The sequence below is a fragment of the Ceratina calcarata genome, unplaced genomic scaffold (genome assembly GCF_001652005.2).
Source record: "Ceratina calcarata isolate Rehan_Ccalc_2016 unplaced genomic scaffold, ASM165200v1 scaffold435.2, whole genome shotgun sequence".
Lineage (NCBI taxonomy): Eukaryota > Metazoa > Arthropoda > Insecta > Hymenoptera > Apidae > Ceratina > Ceratina calcarata.
This window is the reverse complement of record NW_017167275.1, coordinates 134025-154077: the sequence shown is the minus strand read 5'-3', so window position 1 is coordinate 154077 and position 20053 is coordinate 134025. Positions and strand designations below refer to the sequence as shown.

The window sequence follows — 20053 nt, the reverse complement described above, 5'->3', positions numbered from 1 at the left end:
CGGGGATTCATCGTTCCGAGCACCGCGCGAAATAAATTGACCGGCTGCGTTGGTGCCCACCCCCTGTGTGTGTGTGTGTGTGTGTGAATCGAGGTCGCGCCACCATTTTCGTCGAAACCGAATAATAATTGGCTCGGCTCTTGGTTCACGCGTACGTCTGTGCGTGTACGCGTCAAGATACGAGCGACGGGGTTTCTTCGAGAGAGGTGTGTCGGTGTCGAGGGACGTTCACGACGAGTTCTCTCGCGTTCGACTCTAAACGAGCGAGCCAGCAATTATCTTCCATCTGCCGAATTTCCGACCGTGACCCTTGCCGGACACTCGGCAGCTGTCTCGTTCCGAGGACGGGGTCGGTCTACGCGGAAAGCGGCAAGTCAATGGACGCGGGCGTCACCGGGCCCGGTCGACGTCGCGTCCAGGAATCGTAGATCTCGTTAACGAATCGCGTCATTGTCCCGTCCTAACGCCTAAACGGGGATCGTTTCCCTCGTTCTTCTCCGTCACGGAGAGCGTACCGGCGAGGATTTTCGCGAAACGATCACCGATGGCGGTGACCAGCTGGCAGAACGCGTCCAACGTCGACGGCGTAACGATCGTTCGATGGTCGTTGTCCGGTATTGCGCGGCGGCGGCGGCGGCGGCGGCGGCGGGGTGGCACGACGGAACCGTATGTCGCGCGTTCCAGCCGCCAGCGAAACTCCATATTTATGCCGGTGGCTAGCCATATGCGTTCAAACACTGCCATTCGCGTTATGGCCTTTTCACACTGCGTTTTCCGCTCCCGTATTCCGGCCGGGACCGATGGGTCGGCAACCAGTAACGAAGTGAAAAATGCGAGATGCAGAGAATAGCGCGTAAAAGCTGGATGACGCTCAACGGTCTCTCGTGCGTAAGCGAGGGTCACGGGTCGACAGCGGGCAACTCCGAGAGCGATTTTTTCGTGCTGGGAGAAACAGATTTTTCTGCACAGAAGTGTCGGTCTCGGCAGATAACCCTCGGCTGTGCGCAGAAAACATGAGACATAAAAATATAGATAGCCCGACTGCCCGGACGGAATACGGGAGCGGAAAACGCGATGTGAAAAGTGCATTACACGAGTCTCGTTTCCACGACCGTGTTCACCGGTGGGTCACGATTTTTCTTGGCCCTTCGCGTCCAGCCGATCGATATCGCGATTCCACGATTGAACTCGGACCGCGGCTCGATGACGTCGCAGCTCGTCCCGTGCTTCGTCCGGGTTCCGGACTCGGACGGATACCTCCGGCGCGTCTCTCAAACGTAATTACTCCCGTATCCCGTAACGCTTTGCCCGGCGTCGAACGAAATCTTATCCCGGCCGTCGCTAACGAGCAAAGCGAAACTCCGATCCTACTCGTTCCTCAGAGATCCAAACAAAGAGAGTCGACGCTCGCCGGCCAAGAATAAACGAACGAAAAAGAACAGAGGAAACGAGAGTAAAAGAAGGAGACCGGACCTGGTCGGAGTCGGAAGGAATAAAAGGACAGACGCGGGTGGATTTTCTGTCGGGAAGACGCGCGAAGTGGGTCATCTCTCCAGCCAGGAACGAACTTTGCAAAAGCGCAGAGAGCGAGCTACAGGCAAGGGAAGAGTATGGACAGCGCGGGGAAGGAAGTCGGGAGCCGCTCAGCGAGGATTCACTCAACGATTTGCATAAAGTTTCTCTCCCGAGCGATCCCTGGGAGACCCGAGAGAGGGACTACGAATCGGACGGTGACGTCGGGGAATCGCGGTCCGATATGCGTCGATCCGTCGTCGCTGGAATGTTCGTTCGTCTTTCGGGTCCGCGTAATCGCGCGTTTCTTCTCCTCGTTCCGATCGTCGCGCGTCGGATCGACGAACGGGGAGCTCCGATCGATCGACATCGAGCCTATCGTGGTCACGTGCTCCGTCCACGTGTTGCGCTTCGTGGGACCCGAAGTCGCCGATGCGAACGTCGATCGTCCCTCTACGACCGGCCGTCGATCGGCGGGACGACGTGCCGAACTTCTCGAATGGGTCGTCCTTTCCGTTTTCCGATGGTCTCTCGATCCGATCGAGCGAAGAGGAACCGACCGCACGGAAGAAGAACGAACAGTGCGTACTGCTCGTTTGACCATCGTTTTAATTTCGTCGAATTCGATTTCGAGCGTGGCCGGTCCGACGTTTCGTCGACGACTTTTCGTCTCTTTTTTTTCCTCTCGCGTTCGCTCGGTTTGCTCGATGGAACCACGCTTTTCGGCGACAACTTTTCCGCTTAAAATAACTCGTCTTAACTCAATTATTTCTCGTTAAGTCCGCTCCGGGTCACAGCTTCTTTTTGTCCTCGCCAACTTTTCGAAGCCGCTGGCGAAAGGGACGCCCGAGCGGTCCGAGCGGCCCGAGGCGTGCCGGACGAACGCGAGGGTCGCCAACGTGTCGTTCGATCAATTTTTACGCGGACCTCGACTCGGTTTTTTTCCCGTTTCCTGGTCAGAGCGTTACGGAAAACGCGGGCAACGATAATAGGCGATAATTGGAGAGCAAACCGTCCGGGGTGGGGGGGATCGTACTCGTCGTCGTCGTCGTCGTCGTCTCTCGGACCTCCGGACCCTGGCGGGTGGATACCCCAGATCTACTCGTTTTCACGGACTCGATCGGCACCGGTTCCGCGAAGCTTTCGTTCGCGTCTCTGGTCACGGTGAGGAGAAGGGGAAAACGGCGTGGAAAGCGAGCGGTCGAATACGAAAAAAGGGAAGGCGGTCGGGGAACGTGATTAACCGAGGGGGAAAAGAGTCGCCACGGCTCCCTTTGCGCGTTCAACGGCACGGGATAAGTGTTTGCGTTTTGCAATTACCGCTTCCCGCTGGCAGGCCCGACTCGAGCCAACTCCCGCGAGTAATTGACCCTTCTGGTCGTTTGGACCGCGAGGCACGCGCCAACGACCGGACCCGAGCTCTTTCTCCAATTTCGGAGGTTTCGCTCTCTCGGAATTCGGTGATCCGAGAGAGACGAACACGGTTAACGGCTTCAAAAATCCTTTGACGATAAAATCGGTGATTATACGCGTAGTCGCAGTTGCATTACGGTCGGATCGCGACGGGACAGTCTCGTCGATGAGTGGCATCGAGTGTCCTTAATTCGAGTCGCTTACCGCGTAACGATGCTCGCGAGAACTGTGGCACGCCTTCGAGTTTAGACGATCGCAGAGTTCAGCAGCGATCAGCAAAGACGGTCAGACCGACGCGGTAACATTTCTGTGCGCGTGGTCGTCCGTGTGACGGCAAAGTCGACGGAATCGAGTCTAGGTCGAACAGAGACGAGTCCGAGGAGAGACGGAAAGACGCGGAGGAAAAACGAACGAAAAACACGCCTACAAATTGGCACGCAGCCGCGTGTACGAGGAGAATGAAAAGGACGAAACCGTAAACGAAGTTGCGCGGCACCTGAGCCTCGGCCGTTGAAAAATCGCGTTTGTTCCGGAACAGTAGCGGCTCGGAACGGCCGAGGATCGATTAAAATCGAGGCAGAAATCGAGCGGTCGGTGATCTTTCACCCGGGACGGGAAACGATGCGTCGACGAGAGAACCGATGAATCTCTCGATCGTTGCTACGCCCGCTGGAATCGAATCCTCTTCGAAACTCGTGCGTCGCGCGTCCACGACGATCGTTCACCACGCTCGTCGTCCGCAGAGGTAGCCAGGCGTCGGGGGGGATTTCGGGAACGGGACGAGGGCCGCGTCTTGCCTCTTGCAATTTCCCGGCAACAAAAATCTAATTAACTCGTCGAGACGGGGAGCAGAGAGTCGCGTCCTCGTTTGGCCGCGAGTAAAAAGCGGGAAACAAATTTTCCGCTCTCGCGAGGGAGTTTTTTATTTGCCGGTACGGGTCGTTTAAACACAGCGAGAGAAAGGAACTCGGTCGGAATTGTTCTTATGAAAAATTGAAAAGAGCAACGAAACGAGCGCACGAGGGAAACGCGAACGATTACGCGCGACCCTCGGTCCTCTCGACCGAGAGGAGTCAGGCGATTACGGCGATTACGGCGAAAAGGACGAGGAGCAGGCAGAGGATCGTCGCTACTGGAGTAATTGCCGATGCTCGGATCGTCGCGACAGAGGGTGGCCCAGCCGTGCTCGTATTTACCGCTTTCCCTTTCGTCGCGTGCCAGAAAAATTGGAAAAGCGGCGAGATCTCCGTCCGCTGCAGTGGTCCCGGGAACACCGGCGTACCGGTTGCGAGACCCTTTCGGAGGGAAACCGGCGAATTTTCGAGGATCCCGGGCAACGCGGCAGTGGGCGCGAGTTCGCCTCGCGCCGACCCTGAAACGACGTTCCCACCCGCGCGATACGCGGTAAGGGTGCAACTCGTTCGGTCGTTTCCGCACCTCCTCGTCGACCTCTGCCGCTGCTACTGCTCTGCTGGAGCGCGCACGTCGCGAGTGGGGGAGTACGGGGTAGTAGTAGCTGTGCGGTACGAGCCACGGGACTATGTAGCACGAGCCCTGCACTCGACACTCGGGTCACGCTTGGACACGCGATCGTCGCGCGTAACGCACGCTCGTTGTTACGAACGCCTGGTCGCCACCGCGGCCGGTGCGAGTCATTTTCCTGCGAACCCTGGTGACCCTCGCCATCGTTTCTCTCGTCCCCGTGAGCGAACAGCGACGAGCCGCGAGGGAGGTCAAGGCGAGTCCGGCGAACTTCTCACGATCAGTCCAAGGCTCGACGTCATCGAACAACGCGGCGGTCTTCTCTGCCACTGTCACGGCGGTTTCCCTCGAATCGTCCGGTTCCCAGGACTCACGCTTGTTCGCGTGGTCGTCGTCGTCGTGGACTCGGTCGTGCGCGGACTTTCTCGCGAACCTGCGGTACGACGCTTGACGTCGAGTGCGACGGTGTGCGCGACGTGGTCGACCATAAAATCGAGACTCGGTCTCTCTAGCTGATCATGGATTGGAGAGTGGGTCTGTTCCTCGGCTGTCTGCTCGTAAACGGTGAGTGACTCTGACTCGGAGGACGTCCGTCCTCGACAACATTCGCGGTGCGCGCGTGGTCTCGAGTCCAGGGCGAGAACGACGGTGCGACGCGTCGGATCGCTGCCAATTTTCTTTCTCGCTCGCTTTCGCCCTGCGAAACGTCAGCGTGAACGAGTACGCGTCGTCGAAACGTCGCTCGCGAAAATTTACGACGAACGTGTCGTTACGCACAGATACGACTCGTATCCTTCGTATTTCCCGGCGACGAATCCTACGAAGGTTCGAACAGCGCGGGACGACGAAGCGTCGATCGACCGATCTCGTGAACGCAGCACGCGTTCGGGCATCGTGTCGACGGAAACTCGTTCCGCGGAGACCTTCCCACGTTCCCAGATTCGTTTCGCGACACGGTCGTGTTCGACCCGATCAGGTGCTCGAACAACAGAACAGAATTTCGTCCGTCCTCGCTTTCTCTCCCCGTTCACCCCACGGGCTCTTCTCTCTGGAAACGCGACGAAGGCCGAACACGAGATCCGATCGACTTCGGTGTTCGCGATAACGTCCGATCGAATCGATAGACCGCGCGCGGCACGGCACGCGCGCTCCAATTTCCTGATGGAAGTGGATTAATACGTGTAATTTGATGCAACCCCTGGAGAATCGCGCATCTCGCGACTCGATCTTCCCGCGAGCGATCTCATCTCGTAGCGAAACGCTCGCGACGAATCATGTTCGACGACTCGTATCGATGCGTGGTCGCCACGCGTTTCACGACGCTGGACGCGTCCACCGACGACGATGAGAAAAGTCTCTCGTCAGTAACGTCGACCAGAACCAGATTCGATTTGCGTCCAGCGTCGTTCGGGAACCAGATGAGAAACGCCGCAGATCCGATTAAAAATCGCGCACGCTTTAACGACGCGATCCTCTCAGTTTCGAGAATTGCGCGTGAAAAGAACGTTTCCCAAGATCTATCGGCGGAACCGGGTAACGCGAGAACCTCTAATTATTCCGAGCGGTATAGAATTTACTGTCTCTCTCTCTCTCTCTCTCTCTCTCTCTCTCTCTCTAGCTCTCTCGTCCCGTCGGGAAAGACTCGTCGTTCACGGGGCGTACAGGTGTCGGCACGCGCGCGATCCACTCGCGATATCCCGCCGCTGTGCGACGATAACGATCATAATAATTTAATTTAACGGTCCGCGAGAGAAGGAGGTCACAGTCGCATCGATCTTCTCTGGAGAGCCCGCGAGATGCACCGGGCAAATATTAAAGAGCCGCCACCCTCTCCGGAGCCCCTGGCTCCGTCCTCGAAACACCCACTTACCCCCTGCGTCTTTCTTTTCACTTTTTTCCCCTCCCGTGTCTCCTCGCTGCTGGCTGTCCGTCTTTGGACGACCGAAACCGAGACGGAGGAGGTCGACGGAAACAGGGCCAAGATCGCTCGCTACGAGCACGGGACAGTCTTTTCAACGGGACTGCCGCCGCCGCTGCCGCCGCCGCCGCCGCCGTCCGTGAATCGTAGTTGACTCGTGTCGCGACCCGACTCCGTTCGATTCGACGTAACGATTCGAGGCATCGTCTTTGGCGTTCCAACGTCCGCCTCTGTCCCGCTGTTCGATCGGAGAGACGACGCGTTTACTTGGTTCGCGCGGACCGCGCGTTTCCATTTGTTCGCGGACCTCCCAAAGAATTCCAAAGTCGGCGGCGCGAGGGGGACGCAATAACGTTCAATTACCGCGTCCGTCGCGACGGCTACGGGTCTGTTCGAGTCTTTCCGAGGATTAATGCTCGTTACGGAGGTTAAAGACGACGTTCTCGATGCCTCGAGGCTCCTGCGTGACTCCTGCGGGTTCGGGCATCCTTCTCTTTTATCCCGTAGCCGCGGGTACGCCTTCGAAACGACTCGTCGAGGATGAATCTCGTTCGGCCGAACGCGACCGAGTATCTTTGAACGAACGGGTAGTAGCGCTTCCTCGAATCGGTCGAACGGCCGCTGTTGCCGGCGGGTATCATCAGGATAAAGAACATTTTAATTGACCGAACGGCGGGAGGAAAGCGAAACGGAGAAACGGCGGCGCCGCGAGTCGACCGTCGAAACGAATCGTTCCCCCTCGATCGTTTCTTTGTCCGCGCTCCACCACCGACGGGTCCCAATTTGCCGAGCTTTTTTAAAGCGGCGTCGGCTAATTTACGACTCGTTCGATTTTCCCGGTCCGGTCCGAATTCTCGAGACGCGTCGTCCGTCGGTTCTTTCAGCTTCGCGTGTAAAAGTGGTCGTACGCGCCTTCGACTTGGGCCGAAACGTCCGATTTTACGGGATTACGGAACGGGGAAAAATGACGGTAGAAATAAAAAATATACGTAGTCGGACGGACGAGTGGACGGTAGGTAGGGCGGTCCGGTCGCGGAGCGATCGTCCGGGAGGGCGCGGGTGAAAATTTTTCAACGCGTCACGATACGCCGCGTGTGGCCGAAATACACACAACAGATGGTACTCGTCGTACATGGGCGTGCCGGTTTAATCGCTTAAAATCGTCGTTAATTGAAAACGAGTCAATTTACGCGTAACGCGAGACCACAGCTGGGCGACCGCGCGCGCCATCGGAGCCGTCGTCCTTCGAACGCAACGAGCCCACATCCGGTCGGACGACGATCGTCACGCGGGTGTGCGTTTCCGTGGAAGCCAATTGTTTTCACGGACCATCTCCGATTCCCGTGAGCATCGTTCGCAGATCGATTCGAGACCTTTCCAAGAGTCCGAAGCGTTCGTACGCCGAAAGCGGCTCTCTCTCTCTCTCTCTCTCTCTGTTGGCCGTAACGAGAGGACGACGTCGGTCGAGTGAACTTTGCATAAATTCAGACTCGGAAATAGAAAGTGACCACTCCGACGAATAATAATCCGACGAGTAAGCGAGTCGACCGACCGTCTCTGGACTCAACTAGCAGAGACCGACGAAATTTCGTAGTTTAGAACTCTAGCCTTAGTGCTCTCTCGCTCTCTGACCGAGAGGTACTCGCGCCGCCCGTATCGACGTTCCAGTTAATCTCGAAATTAGTACGTCGGACGAAAAACGGTCGGACCTGCGTTCGTCGAGCGGTCAAGAGCGAAGCAGGAATCTAACACGGTAAACTGGAGAAAATTCTCTTTACTTGGTCGCGCTCCGTCGATCGAACGTCGCCTTTTTATTATTTGACGGGATCTGAGCACGGGGTGGGTCGACACGCGGGAGATCGCTAGGGTAAAATGAGCCGCTGGAACGGGGAACGGGGAACGGTTTTGTTATCGCGTGCCGGCTAAATGGTTGTACCGTTTTCTTTATTCTTTTTCGACTCCCCTTCTTTTTTCTCTCGTTTTCATTCTCTGTTTAAATGAAAATTCATACGCGTCTGGTAGCGCCGCGCTAGTAATTTGTCCGCCGGTTCCCGCGGATCAATAACCTACTTTTATGATTAATATATATACCGTACAACCGTCCGGGATTATTCGAATGTTCGCTTTAATACGAGCTGCACGGGCCGCGGTTTTAATATCCCGCTCTCGGACGAGGCAGAGCGAAAGAGAAAGAGTAAGAGAGAGAGAGAGAGAACCCGCTTCTCGTGATGCAGCCAGCTGTCCGGCCAACGGATAACAAAATACTATGCGACTCTGAATCCCCTCTCGTATTCTTACGGTGGTGAATCGGAACTGTGGACAGAAAAATCGGCGGTGCAGTCCCGGTCCGAGACAAAACCGACGAGTTTCCGCGAGGTGTCATCGGCGCCGTCGATCGGAGGACGACGACGGACGTCTGAGGGAAAGGGAGAAAGACGACTCGGGGGCGGGTTAATTAGAAAACACGAATCCAAGGTTGGAAAAATCTGAGCACTCGACGAAACAACAGGGGCATTAGGAGCATTGTAGGAAAAGTGGAACGGTAATTTCCGTTTCCCGGCGAGTTCCCGGGTTATTTCGAGACCGAATTACTCGCCTCTTCGATACCACCCACCCTCCTCCGTTCGCTGCTGCTGCTGCTGCTGCTGCTGCTGCTGCTGCTGTTGCCCGAAAACCGGGAACGGGAGAGAATCGTGTGTACGCGCGCGTCTTTTCATCGACGGGTCCCGACCCGGTTTTAATTAATCGCGTTCCCGTGTGCGCGGCTCGCGCGCGATTATCGCAACTTCTCTCCGGGTAGGACGAGTTCGAACCATTGTTCAGCCCTTTGTTCCGTTCCGTTCCGTTCGTTCTCTACCCTTCGACGAACGACGATCGACCGTCGACGAAGGAGTTTAACGAGGCCGATCTCGCGGATACCGTTAACCCCTCGACGAGATATTCGGTTTTCGCGTCTCGTCCCGGTCCGGTTTGCTTCTTTCGAGTCGCGAGAAAAATCTGGAAGTGGGTCGAGGTTCTTTCCAACGGGGAGCAGCGCGCGTTTCGACGGTCGCCGCCGCCAACAGTCCCGGGCCGACCCCTCCGCTTCGGGCGGAACGGCTTCCGTGTTTGGAAAATAAACCCGGGAGTACGTCTCTCGCGGTTTCGCTCCAGACGCGGCACGCGCCACGTTTTCCACCATCTCCGGAACGTAAATATTTTCGTCGGCGATGGTCCACGAACTCAGAACGGCCCCTCTTTCGGAGAGCCCTTCCGTTTCTGGTAACGGGTGCCTGCGTTTCGCGGCGACCAAAACCTTCTTTTCCTCTCGTTTCTCCTTCTCGATACGGGATCGACTCGTCGAGTTTCGAGGCAAATTATCTCGACTTGGAGAGGAAGCGACAGATCTCGACTCCTTTCGAAACTCCGCGATAAAAATTAAATGCAATTTCGGTGTAGCGTGACCTCGCGGCAGACCCGACCGACAAACGGAATTCTCCAGTAACTTCTTCCAGACTCGTGTCTCGCCTGAGACGTGATTCGTGCGACTCGGAGTAAGTAAAGCGAACTTCCAACTTGTTTTTCGGGACAGACACCAATTTGTAAACACGATCGCGTTCCCTCGAACTTTCGAGGATCGATCGTGGAGATCAGGGGGCCGTCGACTCGTTCTCCTCGTTTAAGTCGGGGCCAGCACCCACCGCCAGTGAACAAACAGTTCGTTTCACCGCTAACGAGACCAAGTGTGTATCGCAGCGATGCATCATCGTTTCCGTCGTGCGATAACGTCGACCATCGTTTAGGAATTATTGTAAAACGTATTACTGCCGATACGGAGGCGGCTCGTTTTTCTCCCCGATGGGTGGACGTTTCTCCCGAGTCTCCCGGACGCGACCAACGACCAGAAGCCAGAGGGAAATTCGTCCGTTTTCAATTCGACGCTAATCTACGCGGATCGGTTTCCTCGATCGGAAATTAGCGAACAACGAGACGCGTTGACGACGCCTGTTACGCGGACGACGACCGTACGTCGTCGGCGAAGCGACACCGTTTCCCGAGCATCGTTCCATCTATTCGTGTACGCGTCGATCGAAACAATTGAGAGCTCGATGAACACGCGTAGAGGGAGAAGATTATTCGCGATCAGGACTGAACCGTGGATTTTTCCACGAAATAAAACGTCGATTAGCGAAGAATAAAGCCCGAATCTCCGTGAGTCGACAAATTTTTTTGTTGGCGAGGAACGTCGTAAGGAGGGCTGGCCCGTATCCATCGTCTCGACAGGGTTACTCGCGTGGCAGCTACTCATTCGTCGTCACCGGGACGGGACACTGGCGTGACCAGGACCCAGACCGAAGGCTCGGTGACTCCTTTTCCACCCGGCGAACCTCCTCTTTTTTATTTACGATTCGACCTCTAAAAACGACCACGCCCTCCGTGTCCCATCGCCACCGAGGGTTTCCCATTTCCGCCGATGATTCGGACAAGGAGCGCGTGCGGTGACGATCGACCCGTTCACGCGATCCTCGTCGTGAATCCTGCCACCCGCCGCACCGTACATCTCGCGCGAGATCGCTTTCTCGCACGCTCCGCGCCACGCCCTTCCTGATCGCAATTTTTTTTTTATTTTTTTTTTAATTTTTTTTTTTGCCCTCGCCTGCCACCTGAGTACGCGTACGTGTCGTGCCAAAGCGTCGTCGTTCCCCGTAGACCTCCAAGTACGCGCGGAGAGTTAAAGGATTCGTGCCGCCGACAGATTCTCCCAGGGCGAACGAATTTCACGTTCGCCCGCACTCGAACGCGGTGAGAGAGGAAACGGAACGAGCACGCGATTCTCCCTGAGAAGAATGAAACGCGCGGCCCGGCCCCTGGGTCGAACGAAAGGTGGGAACGCGGTTTTTCAGCGTGGTCACGCGTTTCAAACGTCGCTCGTCGACGGGCAGCGCGGTACGCAGTTTCCGGCGGACACGAGGTGCGTGACACCGGCAAAAATTCTCGCGGCAAACGCAGAAACACGCGGCGGACGAGAGACGTGAGTCTACTCCAGACGCGGCATCGCACGTCGCGCGCGCTCCCGCGTTCAGCCAATTCTCCAACGATCCGCGACGTTCTCGCGATCGAATCAGGTCTCCGTTTACTCTTCGGGGATCTGGTATCGTTTTCTGGAAACGGTCGCGTTCGTCCTGTAGGGTGTAGGGTCTGGTTTCCTCTTCCGCCGCGAGTTTCCCTTCTATGTCCGACACGCGGAACGGAAAGAGACGACGACGACGCGAGAGCGCAAGAAGCGGATCGAAACGGAGAGAGACAGAGAGAGTGGTACGGGTCGTCTGCACGCACGTTTACACGGAAGCCAATATTTGCGCGGTGGAGTCGGCATCGGTTTCCTTTGGTCGGACGGACCTCTCGATTCGGCGTCGTGTTTATCGTGCAAACGAACGACGTTCCCGGGCGCCGAGTCCCGGAAGCTCGGTAACGACGGCTCGTAGGTATCGGACGGTGAACGACCAACTACTCGATCCGGATAAATAAAGCGAAGATAGCCGAGAAAGATACGTCCGCGGTTTGCCGATCGATCGGAAACCAATTTCTCGGTCGATCGCCGTTCCTCTCCTTTTCTCGTGACGCTCTACGCGACATCGATGATACCGTTCCAACGGCGAGGCGTTGCCCTCGGTCTAAAACCGATTCGAGTCACGAGAACTTCCGGAAAGTTTGCGGCAACTCAAACGTTTTCCAGGCAATTCGATTGGATGACGATCTCGTTCGGCCGTCGTCGAGACGCTTTTTCGCGACAGAAACTTCTCTACGTCTGAGGAACGACCGCCGTCGAAATTTCGAGATCGAACGACGGTCGTGAAACGATCTGTTTCCCCGATAGAAATTATCGCCGCGGAGAGGGCCGACGAAATGGTTAGGGCGTCAGGCAAGAAGACCGCGGGCCGACTCTTTTCCTCCGGGAGGTTGAATCGAACGAGTCATTTGTCATGTCCCGATAAAGATCGCGAAGGGGCGCGCGTTCGTCATCGAAACGAACCCTCCTCTCCCGTCGCCCGTCGCTGCTACGTGATCGCGCGCCTGGCGACTGCTTTCAAAGACGATAGAATTGCGCGGTGAAACAGAAATACGGAAGAGGTAGCCTGGCCCGGTTCGGTTCCGTCGGTCACCAGGTTCCGCGCGCGCGCGCCAGAGGACGGAGGGACGCGAGGAAGGAAGGAAATCCCATGGAACGGCCGTGGAACGATAAGTTCTGCGGATGCAACGTATCCGGTAATTTGGCATTGTCGGTGACGGGCGCACGGTGCGTCGTCAATGGGTGCACGCAGGTAGAACGACGCATAACGCCCTCGTTCCGTCCTCGTCTTCGATAATTTCCGATCGTCCTTCGTCGCGTATCGCGTACGCTTCCATTTTTCTCCGAATCTTGCCGCGCGCACGCATCCGTCTATTGTTCCGAGAGGCGCGGCGCGATCTCTCCAACGATCACCGTCTCGCGTTCTACCTGTACGCGACCAAGACCGAAACCGTGAAACGGACAGTATGCAAATTTATACGGCAGATTTTACGATCGTCGAACGCGAATATATGTATATGGAAGACGAGTCGGTCGAAGCCCGGCGGTCCATCGACGCGTCGCCGCGCTTCCCCTTTTTTTTTTTACCTTTTCCGTTTTCGTTCCAGCCCGTTCGTTCAAAGTTCTATGGGAGAGGCGAGAAAGGGACGAGGGGAGATAGACGGTATCGAATCACGGCAGTCGTAAATTTTCCGAGCCGCGTTCGATCGAACCTCGGCCGTAATGTGTACATTTATGCGGTCGCTTTCATTCGCGAACCGGTAGATGCGTGACCTCAACGCCGAATCGGTTCGCGCGCAGTTCACGCGAGATGAGGAGAATTTTACGCGTTTCTAGCAACGTTTCGTTCGTCAGTTTCGAACTCTTGCAAATTCGATTCGCCCTCGAGGAGACGCGTAGGGCGCGCAGCGTCGGGAGCTGCGGTCCTTCGTCACGATCGTCGATACTCCCTTTCGCGCTGGCACTCGTAGCACAGGGGCGCGTGAATCGAACGCGAGGATCGAACAGGACCCGGAGGAAGAGACCCTTGGTGGTCGTTTCGACTTACGACTCGTGCCATCACCGTGGAACGTATGCCGCGCCGTACGCGTCGGCTTGTACGTTCGACGAGCGTGAGGAACAGGAATTGGCGCGCCTCGACCCCGGTGAATCGACACCGTTTGCCCTTTGCGCGACGACGACGAACGCGCGGGTTCTCAGATGCGTGGTGGTTAGTCGACTGGCATATGCCCGGCTTCGCTCACGGATACGGTGTACGATTTCCGTAAAACGACACCGAGAACCGGGACTCGGAGCGAAATTAAGCGACTGGCCAGACACCGCGCGACGCACCCGCGATATGCCCTTTTCTCCGTCCGTTTCGTTTCGTTTCGTTTCGTTTCGTTTCGTTTCGTTTCGTCTCGTTGGACCCTGTCGCGTAGGGTGGGAAGGGCTTCTTTCAGGGAGCCGATCTCGGAGATATCCAATTGTCCCCGCGCGGATTTCTCGATTCCGCGTCCGTCGAAGCCTCCCGTGGATTAGCTAGGGAAACCGCGTCCGTATCGGGTGACGAGACCCCGACAGGTTTAACGCGACGCGGCGCGAATCAAAACCGATACAACAGAAACGAGAGACGATCGTCCTACGACTCGCGTACCGCGCGTACTTGCCCGTGTTTCCGGATTAATTACCAGCGATCAGCGAGAGGTTCCTTTATTACCTATTCCTCCTGATTAACCGACCAACGAGCCAATCGCACGCTAAGGCTGGCAGCGTCACGCGCTCGTTTCCTTCTCGATTTAACTTTCGCCGCGACTCCCGCGCGCGAACGCGAGTCCGGAAGTACGCGTATCCTGGAGTACGCGAAACGGCGCCAGGGAACGAGATATCAGTCGCTTCGATAATGATCGTCGCGAGAGCGTTCGTCGAACCGAGTTAACTTTAATTCGATTCCGACTTGTCACCGTTTACCGTGCAAATCGAAATTGGAACCGTGAATGGTGGTGGCCGGTAGGGGAGGGTAGGCAGGCAGGCGAGGGTGCCTCCCCGTAAAGAGGAACAACGTCGTCGACCTAATTAACGGAAACGCAAACTCGGTTGGGCGTGCACGTACCTGTGTGTTCGTACACACACCGATTCTCTCCCTCTGTTTGAAACGTAAAGTACTCGGCGCGATCTAACCCCCGGATACGATAAGAGCGAGTCGTGTGCGCGCTTATTCATCCCCGTTGCTTGCCACCGCTGACGACACGCGGTACGCGACGCTCGTTCCGTGCTCCGGTCGGTAGACAGAAATCGGTGGAGGAACGATAGAGGCGCGGGTGCGTCGCGTCGTGACGCGACGACGGGTGTCCGGGACGCGTGCTCGCTACGACTGACTCACCGCGTTCCAAACGGACCCCCCGTCGTTCGACGTGCACGAGTCGTCGTATCACCGGTAGCGTAACTCGAATGAATCATGTTCGGCCCACACCCCTCTCCGCGGGAAGTAGAGAAAAGCGCTGGCACGATCCCTCGAGAATCTCACTGGCACCGTCGAATCGTTTCGGTACGAGTGTGCTCCGGTAGCGTGTATACGGTGTTCCTCCGATACGTCGTCGATCGGGCATCGTTTCGCGCGATTCGTGTCCACGGTACCCTTTTTACGGTCTCGCGCGGCACCGGACTTTATCATCTATTTCTTTTCTCGCGCCCGGTGTCCCGTCTTTTCACCCCGTCGCTCGTTATCGAACCTTCTCATCTCTATCCATCACCATCGTATCCATCTTTCACCAGTCACGCGGCGACCGACCATTTACATCGCCATTCAGGGTTCGGCCTGCCCTTCTTTCTCATAGTTTCCTCTTCTTCTGTCTCCTTTAATGACCACTCGCTCGCTATCTCTCCCTCGGACGAGCCGACGTGATTCTTTTCTCCTCGCTTCCTCTCTTCGTCTTGTCCGACGGTACTCCTTCGACCCTGGACACCGCGATTCTTCGTCGATCGCGACCTCCTCGGCGTCGTCGACGGAAACATATTTGTTCCGTTCGCACGAGAAACGTCCCCGGCGACTTTCAGCACGCGTCACTGTCCAGAGTTTAAGGAATTCCGTCGTCTCTGCCGGTTCTCGACCTCGACCTACGGCCGTTCGCGTTCGCATCGATTTCTCGTTCGTCTCGTTCGTCTCGTTCGTCTCGTCGTTCGACGCCCCCCGTTGAGCCGAACTTGCCTCGCGGCCGAGAGTGAAGAGACACCCCGTTCGTCGAATTCGGCGAGGCATACGTAAGAGTCGTCAAACCGGAGACAAAGCCGCGATTCTCCGGAGCAGGTATCGCGGCCGAACCGTTTCTCCCTCGTGTTCGTAGAGCGCCACTACACTCCCTGCCACTGTATGTATAGAAGGCGGAAGACGGCCCGATCGTCGATCGTTCCTCCCTTCGAGCGACTCGGACGTGATCGATCGCGCCGCTGATACGGGTCTTGGCGAGAAGCCGTGGCTCTCGCGGGAGAGAGTATCTCTGCGGTGGACTTGCGACCGACTCGGGCAAAAGTACCACGTTGAGAACCGACGACGATCGCCTCGTTTCCATTTCAGACGCGGTCTCGCTCCGGATGCTGGAGCTGGTGGTTCCCCAGCACGTGGTCCGGGGTCAGAACATCAGGTTGGAGTGCAACTTTGACCTGGACGGTGAGGCGTTGTACTCGGTGAAATGGTACAAAGACGGGAACGAGTTCTATCGATACGTGCCGCAGGACAGGCCGCCCGTGCTCGTCTTTCAGCTGCCGGGTGTCACGGCGAACGTAAGGAATCACTTTGTATTGATTTTTTCTTCCCTCCCCGTTCCCAGAGCTCGCCCCCTCCCGTGCCTCGCGCCGCAGCCATGCCGCTTTCTATTTAAAGCGCCGACGTATTTTTTCTCTTTTTTCTCTTTTTTCTCTTTTTTCGTTTCTTCGTTTTTATCACGCTCCATTATCCGGTTTCTCCCGTAGACCCGTCCGTTTCCTGTCCGGTGCGCAATCTACTTTAGCCGCAATTACCGACGATGCGCGCGTCCCGTTCGCCGATAAACGAAAACATATGGTTTTAATCGCGCACCTACACCTTTTCTCTCGTGTCCAGATTCACAATTCTACCGAGAGGTCGGTCGTACTCTATTCCGTCAACCTGATGAGCACCGGAAGATACAGATGCGAGGTGTCAGCCGAGGCGCCGTCCTTCCAAACGGTCTCCGATCACTCGGACATGCTGGTAGTGGGTAAGACGTTTTTACGGCTCCCCGAACAGGAAGCATTTTTTCTGCCTAACGCAAATATCGCTGCTCGAAAATAGAGACGTTTTAGCTCGCGTCGTCGTTAAGCCGTTGTTCGGCTCGCGACGTGTCGCGGCGAAACCGCGTATTTCTTTCTATTCTATCTATTCTATCTATTCTTTCTGAGACCGAGGAAAATGTCGACTTACAGCTCTACCGGAAGACGGGCCCGTTATCACCGGCAGACCGGGGAGGCCTCGTTATCAGGTCGGTGACGTGGTGCGGTTCAATTGCACTTCGGCCAAGTCGAAGCCAGCTGCCATGCTCAGCTGGTTCATCAACGGGGAGCCCGTAAGTGTACGCGAGAACGCTCGGACCTTCATAATATTTTCGTGGGAAAACCGGCCACATTCTTCTGACTCTTCCCACTTGGATCACCCTCCTTCCTTTCTTCCACCAGTTCTACTCCCGTCTCACCGTCCACTTTGCTCCGCGCGTATATATTGATTTTCGAAACGGGCATAGCGTGCCGTCGCATCAAGGAACGGTATTCCGTTAATTGGACGAGCGAGGCGGATCGTTTAAACCAGCTAATTGAAGTGTTATAAATGGTAACCGTCCGCCATCATCGTAGATTGACCCTATGGGTGTTGAACGGCCAGCCAGCGAATCTCGTCGTTCGGCTCCCAATGAGTATCGTTAGTGACCGTCGATCGATCGATCATCCAACCGTAATTTTATCTCGCGCATCGCGCCGCAGTTTCCGAAAGTTCACCGAGAAAGTCACCACCCTCCCGTGCCGCGTTCTCGTGGCGCACGCAAACCTCGCGGATCTGGCGCTCTTCGTAGAAGAGGCGAGTGTCGCCGATCGGGTAAACCGTAAACGGAAGTCGTAATTTAAACCCATCCGCGGCCGCTCGTCCAGGCGGAATTGCAAATTGACCCTGTGCTCGCCGACGACTCCTCGGCGAGGCACGACGAGGCGAGGGACGTAGAGCCCCTCTGTTCTTTTTTCTTTTCGGATCGTTTCAGGTCGACACGCAATACTTGAGGGGGCCTCACATCGTAGAAGTGGATCGCGAGGGTCTGGAGACGGCGGTGCTGGGTCTGGAGTTTCGTCTGCGTACGAAGCACTTCAAGAGGGGTGACTTGAAGATCAAATGCCTGGCGACGATAGCGACCGTATATTGGAAATCGAACGAGCTCAGCATAGAGGGTGAAAGGCCCCTCAAGATGCCGGTCATGGAGAGCAGGGAGACAAGGGCGCAAGGCCACACGCACGCGGAACATATCTTAGGTGGTACGCGAAAAAGTAACGACGTCCGTCGCGCTCGTAATCGGTCGAGTCACTTCTCGGGACGTCGCGTCGCTGCCTCCGCCTGAGTGACCAACACGAGCGTACGTTTCGTCGTGAAACGTTCGTTCCACGAGATCGTTGCCAAGAAAAAAAGGTCAGGCTGCCCGGACCGTTCGGAATCAGCGAAATACCCCCGTTAGAAAGACACCGTGGCAACGAGTCGGAGGCACGTTCATTTGTCGACGATTCGCTGACTCACGATTGTCCGGTTTGTACGTCGGTGAATCCAATTTCGTCGTCGATACCGATCGAATCAGAGAGCAGCGACGCGACCTACCGATTCTTCACTCGAATCTGCTCTCCGTCGTCGCACCACGCGCGACACCGAAACTTCCCCGATACGAACCGCGTAGGCCGATGTTTTATTCTCACCTTCCTCTTCGATCGAACGATTCGATTTTTCTATTGCAGGAAGCGGAAGCATCGCGCTGGTACCCTGCTGCGCCTTGCTGGTAACGACGAGTCTGTTGATTCTGCGATAAGGAGACCAAGTGGGACCGCCGACGCCGCCGCCGCCGCCGCTTTTCGAGCTCATCCTTTTTCCGGCCTCTGCATCGTGCGGCGCGCAACGCGCGGGAGCACCCCGTGCACTCAATTATCCGTGTTGTTTCTATTTTTTATAATCGCAGTCATCGGAATCGGTCGGACGACCGGTACCGTATTCTTAACGACCGACGTTCGTCGGCACGTTAGAACGTTAGGGGATGAACGTGTAAATTCGTACTTAGGGAAGCAATTCCTAAATCTTTACGTACCTTCGACCGACCTTTGTACACTTTATACTTTCAACGTTCCCTCCCACCCGTGTTCGCGTCGTCGAGTATGTTACATAGCACGTGTGCGTGTTCCAAGAAATTTCCAATTGTCGTTTCTTCATTGTCGTTTTCTAAAGAAGGTGCGCAACGATTTACAAGACCGTGTGAAAGGTAATTCGAAAGATTTTTATCCCGAATTTGAGTGAGTAGCTTCCATCGGAAGTGTCCGTCATCTTCGGACTCTCCACTAATTTTCACCTTTCGTACTTTTCCTTTCCCCCTTGTCCTCGTCCGTTTTACCGCTAGGAAAGGGCTCTCCTTTCGATTCCCAGCGAGAGGACGGCCGAATAACATTTATATTCTAATCGAATCCGCGTTGCGTGCGTGTTCTGCATGTGTCTGCGTGCGTGTGTGTGTGTGTGTGTGTGTGTGTTTCTATCGTTCGGTCAAAGAGAACCGAGAACAATGAACGTTTCTCTTTCGTCGTAGCTTTTATCGATCTAGTCGCTATTAATCAATCGCAGAGGTACATAATAATACGTTATCCTAGAAATTACGAGTCCGCGTTCGCGCGCGGCGGGTGTGTTTTACCAAAGAACGTTTCGAAGCGTCTCGCACGCGTTAACATAGACGGACAAGCAACATTCCTGTCGTCGGATCGTATTACGAGCGTAAGAGCGAACAACGGGCGCCGCGTAGTCCTAAGGTATTTTCCAAGGAAGATCATTCTGTATATATGTACATAAATTTATTGAATCTGAGTTCTATCGTAATTTAATCGTTAGTCCTCGGGACGAGGCGAGCGACTTCAATTATAAATTACCATGAAATACCTGAGTTTTGAGTATAAACAGATTGTAAAAATTAATGATACCAAGTAAAGAGACGGAACGTACGGATGTCAAAGGGCATACGTACGATCGTTGTATTGGCTATACGTATAGTCAATACCAAAAGTTTGTGTACCTTAGAAAAACGCATTTCCGGTAATTAAAAATAGTGCACTTTTCTTCAAATTTCGATACTTAATGAGTTACATATGATTATTTGGCATTTTATTGATGTTGACAGAATTCGACCATTCCAGCGTCGAAACAGCCAACTTTTGGAAAAAAATTTCGTTTTTCCTCAATAACTCCTAAACCCTTGAAGATACGGAAAAATTGCATAGGACCTTTCTTGTAGAGGACGACGAGACCTACAATTTCTGTATAACAACTTTTTGCTAGCGTCAATAGTTTACGAGTTATTGACGAAAAACGAAAAAACAGTTTTTTGCAAATTACTCGTAAACTATTGATGCTAGCGAAATGTTTTTATACAGAAATTGTAGATCTCGTCATCCTCTACAAGAAAGGT

General features: G+C 55.2%; 1 protein-coding gene across 2 annotated transcripts; it reads left to right on the top strand.

The window, feature by feature from the left end:
- The first annotated feature begins 4455 nt into the window (after window positions 1-4455).
- Window positions 4456-19455, top strand: LOC108626972 (uncharacterized). Of its 2 annotated transcripts, none has more exons than XM_018027969.2 (6): window positions 4456-4971; window positions 15928-16133; window positions 16453-16588; window positions 16794-16933; window positions 17615-17879; window positions 18351-19455. In XM_018027969.2, exons 1-6 carry the CDS (start codon window positions 4926-4928, stop codon window positions 18419-18421), a joined length of 864 nt encoding a protein of 287 aa, XP_017883458.1. In that variant the 5' UTR covers window positions 4456-4925; the 3' UTR covers window positions 18422-19455. The 2 variants fall into 2 exon arrangements, with proteins under 2 accessions (XP_017883458.1, XP_017883457.1); XM_018027968.2 differs by having other exon boundaries at window positions 4457-4971; window positions 17615-17882.
- Window positions 19456-20053: the final 598 nt, after the last annotated feature.